This window comes from Nicotiana tabacum, chromosome 8, assembly GCF_000715075.1.
Source record: "Nicotiana tabacum cultivar K326 chromosome 8, ASM71507v2, whole genome shotgun sequence".
NCBI lineage: Eukaryota > Viridiplantae > Streptophyta > Magnoliopsida > Solanales > Solanaceae > Nicotiana > Nicotiana tabacum.
This window is the reverse complement of record NC_134087.1, coordinates 183,466,609-183,474,465: the sequence shown is the minus strand read 5'-3', so window position 1 is coordinate 183,474,465 and position 7,857 is coordinate 183,466,609. Positions and strand designations below refer to the sequence as shown.

The 7,857-nt window shown below is 38.6% G+C and overlaps 1 protein-coding gene across 1 annotated transcript; it reads right to left on the bottom strand.

The window, feature by feature from the left end:
• Window positions 1-343: 343 nt before the first annotated feature.
• LOC107804333 (histone H3.2-like) lies at window positions 344-998 on the bottom strand. Its single transcript, XM_016628207.2, has one exon. It carries the CDS (start codon window positions 928-930, stop codon window positions 520-522), a length of 411 nt encoding a protein of 136 aa, XP_016483693.1. The 5' UTR covers window positions 931-998; the 3' UTR covers window positions 344-519.
• Window positions 999-7,857: the final 6,859 nt, after the last annotated feature.

Genomic DNA, 7,857 nt, shown 5'->3' with positions numbered 1-7,857 from the left:
CTCCGTTTCATAAAATGATAAAGGAAATGCAAAGTTTGAACAATCCCTACACCACCAAAAGGATTTTAGTCCATGTTTAACTAATAGTGCCAAAACTTAGGAACTGCTACATAATCTTTTTCTTTGGTAGGGTGGGTGTTTTTTTTGTTTGTTGGGGGGGGGGGGGTGTTAATGTTCCATAAGCAAAGTAGAAAGTTCCAAGCACCAGTAAGTAGTGAAATAGGAGAATGTAAATTAAAGTTCTTAATACACAAATGATAAAATAATGTGATGTTTCTATTGGGTGCTTTCTAAACAAATAATCAAACGTCAAACATATAGTACAAACGCTAATAAGATGTAACAGCAAAATGAACGACAAATTTCATTAATAAGAATTCAAAGTACTAATAAACCTTTGATTGAAACAAGTCACTTGATTTACATCACTAACCCTAACATTCAGGAAAAGACACAAAAACAATGCCCTAGATCAGAGAACACGAATTAACCATAACCATAAGCATAACAAGCTTCACCCTAAGCTCTTTCGCCGCGAATCCTCCTTGCAAGCTGAATGTCCTTTGGCATGATAGTAACCCTCTTACCGTGAATGGCACAGAGATTTGTATCTTCAAAGAGTCCAACAAGGTAAGCCTCAGCAGCCTCTTGTAGGGCAGCAACAGCACTGCTTTGGAACCTCAGATCTGTCTTGAAATCCTGTGCTATTTCCCTCACCAGCCTCTGAAATGGTAGCTTCCTAATCAACAACTCTGTTGATTTCTGGTACTTCCTGATTTCCCTTAAAGCTACAGTTCCGGGACGGAAACGGTGAGGCTTCTTCACTCCTCCGGTCGCCGGAGCTGACTTTCTCGCAGCCTTTGTAGCTAGCTGCTTCCTTGGAGCTTTTCCACCTGTTGATTTGCGTGCTGTTTGCTTAGTACGAGCCATTTTGAATATGAAAGGATTTGTAGAATGGGTTGCTTGCTATGACTGTAAGATAATGGTGAATTCGTGAGATGTGTAATAGGGAAATTTTATAGGAGGGAAATGGGGCGGGAATTTAGGGAAATTGTGAAAAGAGTTTGAAATTTTTTGAGAGTGAATGAAGTCCGTTGATTGGCTGAGATTTTGTTTTAACGGTCTAGATTTGAGGAGAGATGATAGCTCTCGGATACTAATCTATGTGCTGCCAAAGTAACAAATCGGTAGTCGCCACGTGGTTAAGCCAGTTACTCCCTCATCTGTTTTCTTTCCGATTTTTTTTTAAACATGTTTTCTTTCTGATTGTACTTTACGTATCTTTTCTATTTGTGACGCAATTTAAACTCATCTAAAAAATTGAATTAAACCCATCTAAAATCCTTTCTATTTAATTGAAATTAAACTGCTTATGAATCAAATAAAGGTGTTAAACGGGTGAGCCAGGTCGGGCCGCTATTTTTTGGACCCGTACGGGTTACGGTCCGGGCCGGTTCCGGATTGGTTCTTAACGGGTTCGGGTTCATCCGAGTAAAAATTGAACCGTAAGGGTTACGGGTTGAGGGGGACGGGCCGGGTTTAGTGTATTTTTAATATTTTTTTTTGGAATTTTGTATAACTGTTGTAGGTTATATTAGTACAAAGTATTAACATAAAGAATACAAGGAAGATGGGGAAAAAATGCACTTGTTGCAAGTGCTACATTTATTTCATAATTCAAACTTACAAATTGAAAGATTTACATTTTTAACAACAAGTAAATTCAAAGGTTTTGCATTGCCTTAGTAAGTTCTTCATAATCAATATGAACTGATTGACCTTCTTCTGGAGTGTTAAATTCGGATGAGTTACCATGTGTTAATATATCTCCAAGTTCCTCGTCTTCTGGGCTATCAACATCTTCACGTCCTTGATTTCTTCGTTCGGATCAAATCCAATCTCTGAAACATACTAAACTTCCAAAGCATTGTCTCCCAATGAGTGACGGGTGTCTCCAAGTTGTTGTCTTGCTTGGCTAAATGCACTCTCCGATGCAACAGTAGAAATTGGCACATACAGCACGTCCTGAGCCCTAGCGAAAAGAACAGGAAATTGCTTTCCATTCTCATGCCACCATCCCAACGGTGAAAATTCCTTTGTGCGAGGCTCTTTTTGCTTCTGCAAGTAGAATTGAAGTTCATCAATTCCGATGTTACTACGAACAAGCGTCAAGCAAGTATTTCAATTTTGAACTTCAATTGTTCAAACTTCAAATTCCAAATGATAAAACACGATAAATTAAATTCAAGAAAAGAGAGCCAAATAAAATTAGAAGATGAATTGAAGACTTGAAGTCTTGCAAATTGGAGAATGAGAGAATGAGAGAAATTGAGATTGAGAAATGAGTATTGAGTGAAGAAATGAAGAAGAGGGGGGGTGGTATTTATAGTTTTAGAGAAGGTTAGTTTTGTAAATTGAAAAAGGGTTAAAAATAAAAAAAAATAAAAAAAAGCTATTTGTGCAATTTTTCCGTTGGCCAACGGACCAATTCAAGGTTTGACCGTTGCCAACGGTCAGTGGGGCCTACCTATTTCGAAAATTTAAAAAAAAACAAAAAAAAAATTCTAGCCATTGTACCGGGCCGAGCCGGTTAACCCGGTAAGGGTAACTGTTCATTGGACCGGGTTCAACCGGTCCGGTTACCCGTTTTAAAATTCTAAACGGACCAACCTCCTCTACCCTTCCTACCCAGCCCAGCCCAGCCCCTTTAACCGATCCGGGCCGGTTCCGGGTTTAATTGGTTTGGACCCCTTCGGAACCGGGTCAACCCGACCCGTTTAACACCTATAGAATCAAATCAGATGAGATGCGTTATCCCATTTTCAGATAATTTGTCTTACAAGGCCTCTAATCAACAACTTGATCGATGGATTGGAGTGGAAAGGCTTTTGATAAACATAATTCGTAAAATTTTGCAGGTTAAATGATCAAATAAATTGTAACTGTAATGCTGGTCTGAATGAACGAGAATCGCAAACTACATACGCAGGAGTACCTTCTACCTATCTACTCAAATACATATGGTAAAATCTGAAAATTAAAATGACGCATTTAACTTTGGCTTTGAGCTAAAGAGAGCAATGGATACTTTCCTTTGGATGGTATAATGTTGAAGATTTACATTGTAGACACGTGAATTTTATTGAATTTAAAATTTGGACTTGACTCTTAAATTTGTAAAATATTGGCATAAGTCTGTATTAAATTATTTAAGTCTAAGATATGGATTTAAATAAAAGTTGAACTTCATTTGGGTTAGCCCATTTAATTGGCGAATGATGAACCTACCTCATTAGGTCCAATATATCGTCTTCCTAAAGGCCCAGTTTGGTGTCACGTGTCAAATGACATGGCACGTCAAATCAAACAGAAGAGTCAATAGGATCATGCCACGTGTCAAAATGACAAGGCATGCCAAGTCAAATTAAATGGCCAATAATACTGCGCCACATGTGCAAGTAACATGTTCTGGCCAATCAAATGCGGCCTTGTCACTCTTCAATCTGATTGGTTTGAAAGAGTTTGTTCTCATCACAATTTTTCCCTTCCACAACTATAAATAGGGGTCTTCATAACTCAGAAAAGAGACCAGAAGTTATAACAAGAAGCAAGAGAGAACTCGTGGATTAAACGCCGCAAATTTCTATACAAGTTTCAACTTTCAAGCAATCAAGTTCAAGTCCAAGATCAAGTTCAAGCTCAAGAACAAAGAACAATCAAGATTCAAGGAGTACGAGTTCAAATCGAAGTTTGTGATAGTTGAATCCAAGATCATCGTTCGTGGCGACAAATTATAGATTCAAGGTCAAGCTCAAAGGACCTTAAATTTATTTACTATTTGAAAGAAGAATCGGAGGATTCATAGAGATTTTACGCTCATATTATTTGAAATCAAATACTACCATTGTTGTAATATTTTTCGGTCTTGATTTTATTTTCTCGACGCAATTTAATATCTACAAATTTTGGCACGCCCAGTGGGACAATCTCTACCTCTCATCTCAACTTTTCAATCACCAAAGTTCAAGAATATCGAAATGGCTTCACAGAAAATCAACTCCAGATCAACTTGTTGCTAATTCCAAGTTCTATGCTGATGTAGAAAGCATCATCGATGTTACCTTTGGAAGTTTTAGCTCGATTACAAGGAGCAAAGCAAGCCGTTTAGGACAACAAGCACTTCAAGTGTCGTCCATTTCAATCCCTATTTTTGGATCTTCACCCTTAAATGGAGTAAGATCCTTTACAAGCACGGCCCAAAAAGGGAACGACGTCGCCAAAGGGATCAAAAAGGTGCTTGCCCTACTTAGTTCATCTAAGTCCAAGAAACCTTTCATGCAAGCCGATGAGGATGACTTGAGCGCTGGATCTACTCTAGTCAACATTAATGCGACATTTGAGCTCGATCCCAATAATGGTCCATATCATTATTCATCCTCTACGGCAATTATGCAAGCAATGGTTATTGAAGCTTCCACCATAGATGAACAACTTGAAAATTTGACTAAAGCCGTTGAAGCTTTGTCAAAGCGTGTGCAAGATCAAGAAAGCTAAACTTTTCAAGTTAACAAATAAGTTGGATACTATAATAGAAGGAGAATCCACACAAGAAACTTTAAATCTTCAAAGGTCATAAGAGAAAGGAGACTCATCCAAAAAGCAAGCAACAACAACTAAGGAGATCCAAGTTTCTGCTGAAGGTCTAATTCCCGTTGAGAAATTGAAGGACTATATCATGGAGGCTATCAAGGATAATCCTGAGTCAACATCCAAAATATCTCTCACATATGCAAAGTTGTATACGCAAAGAATTGATAACTTGAAGATGCATGTTGGTTATCAACCTCCTAAGTTGCAACAATTCGACGGCCAGAAAAATCCAAAATAACATGTAGTGCACTTTGTTGAAACTTGCAACAATGCTGGAACGTACAGTGATTATCTTGTCAAACAATTTGTTCGATCTCTTAAAGGTAATGTATTCGATTGGTACACAGATCTCGAATCTGGTTCCATCGATAGTTGAGAGCAGTTAGAGCATGAGTTTCTCAATCATTTTTATAGCACAAGACGCATCGTAAGTATGATCGAACTTACAAACGTTCGTCAATGAAAGGATGAGCCAGTTAATGACTTCATCAACCGCTGGAAGAGCTAAAGCCTCAACTGCAAGGATCGCCTTAGTGAATCTTCTGGCATCGAAATATGCATTCAAAGCATGCATTGGGTTCTTCGCTATATCTTACAAGGCATAAAGCCTAAAATATTTGAAGAACTAGAAACTCGTGCTCATGATATGGAACTAAGTATGGCCCCAAGTGGAGACCAAGAGCTATCTGGCTTTGGGCCTTAAGATGAAGAAGAAGAAGAAGAAGAAGAAGAAGAAGAAGAAGAAGGAGAGGATGGGGGCAAGTTATCATACGAGAATAAAACTGAAGAGTCTATTCATGTCATTATCCTCCTCAATGCACGAGCGTAAACTGCAAGTCGCAAGCTCTCAAAATTCGATCCTAAACTACACATTATAAAGCTCGTCAAATTCAAACCAAATATTCATGCCATAAAGCTTATCAAATTTGACCCAAATCTTCAAGTCACAATATCACAAAATTCGAGCCAAATCTTCAAGTCACAAAGTGAGCCAAATCTTCAAGTTTTGAAGCTCTTCAAATTCGAGCTAAATCTTCAAGTTTTATAGCTCTTCAAATTCGAGCTAATTCTTCAAGTTGCAAAGCTCATCAAAGTCGAGCCAAATCTTCAAGTGATAAAACTCATCAAATTCGAGCCAAATATTCATGTCATAAAGCTCATCAAATTTGACCCATATCTTCAAGTCACAAAGCTCATCAAATTTGAGCTAAATCTTCAAGTTTCAAAGCTCTTCAAATTCGAGCTAAATTCAAGTTACAAAGCTCTTCAAATCCGAGCAAGTCTTCAAGTTGTAAAGCTTCTTAAATTCGAGCAAAGTCTTCTTGCAAAGCTTCTTGATACACGAGTATAAACTACATAAAAATACATTTTTCCTGAACTACGTAATGACTTAATCCTCCTCGCCGGGTATGTAGGCAACTTAGAATTTCATTTTTAGTTCAGTCACGTAAAGGAAAGTCTCTTTATCATGATGGCAAAGAGAAGTTAGTGATGCTTTCCTCCAAAGCTCAAAAAAATGGAGCACTATACGTATCCTTTCACCAAGTCGTGAGAAGGACGTTCCATGCAATTCTTTACCAAGTTGTAAGAAGGGGTTGTAGCTCGCCAGAGCTTGAAGGTTGGGATGCTCCATGAACTTTTTCAACAAAACGCAAGAAAAGGTCATCCAAGACAAGTCTCGATTGATGGGATATTTCGTGTACCTTTTCACCTCCAAGAAGTGGGTGGTGATCATATTCTTATTCAACTGATTTGTGATAGAGAACTCACCATGAACGTCTCCGCCAAAGCTGCAAAAAAAACATAAAATACGTTGCCGAAAAATTCTCCCGATTTCAGCATTTGATTAAAAAGCAAATCTGTGACTGGATCGAAAATGGTCGAGCTCTAATTTTTATGTATGCTTTGCATCTCAGAGGCTTCTTTCCAACAGCACAAACAACTCCTTATTTGGACGCTCCTATCTCGAGAAATGAATTTCGCAACGAAGGTGCGCAAAGCTAGAAAGCTAGCTAGGCAGACGTCTGGACCAACTTTGAAAAATTGCACCAGTCTATCTAGAAGGAATTCTGCTATGAAATTTGAATACATTTAAGCTATGGATATGTAGTTTTCGACAATATAAACTATGTGTAATGTATAGGCTCCGAGCTCAAGATATAATTTTTTCACCTAGATTGTGCAAAGCTGAAAATTAAGCGTGATAGATATCTCGACAAACTTCAAAACTTACTGCGGCAAATCTATAAGGATTTCCATCTTGAAATTTGCATATGTTGCAGATATTCAAGTCTACTTTTGAGTGGCATAGACGGCTTGCAATCTAGACACTCCTAACTGAAGATGTAAATTTTTTAATGAGAGCGCGCAATGTTGTGAGGTCGACACAACAAACTTTTCTATCAGATTTAAAGAATTAATTTCGCCCAATCTCGAAGAAATTTCGCTCTGGAATTTTTATATGTTCTAAAGATTGGAGTTGTAATTCTGTATGAATAAGCATCTTGAAGTTTGAATGCCTCTAGTTTAGGACATCAATTTTTTGGCAAAAAATACGCAAAACATCGACATAAACTAAATTCAAAGGTTAAGACACTCCGTGAACTTCTTTGCCAAGTCATAAGTGAGGGTTGTTTCAAGCCAACTTTTGAACGATATGATGCTCCATGAACTTCCGGGTCAAGCTACAATAAGGGGTTGTTTCACGCCAAATCTTGGTAAAAGAGATGCTCCTTATTCATTCCAAAGAGATGCTCCTTATTCTTGTTCACCAAGGTTGCGTAAGGAGTCTTTAAGTGTTTGTCAAGCTGCAAGGAGGGCATGCTTCATGTACTTGTTTCGCCAACGCACAAGGATAGGATACTTCATCTACTTCTTTGCCAAAGCTGGAATGGAGAACTCATCGTGTACGTCTTCACCAACCTACAAGGATATAATGCTCCATGCGCTTCTTTCTCCAAGCAACGCACAAGGGTGAGAACTCCACTAGTTGCCTCTAGCTAAAGCTGCGCAAAAAAAATCTTTCGGAAACATTAGTACTGTTATGCAACGCCTTCCTGATAATCTTTGGAAGGGCAACGTAAGGCTAAGCAACCGATGTCAGTGCGGTTGCTGTCCGCCAATGAGGTCCTCGCCGCACGCTAGACTAGATTGCCAGTGCCGTGCGGGAAAACCAATGTCGTGAGCAATTGTGGAAGCTGAGAGAGA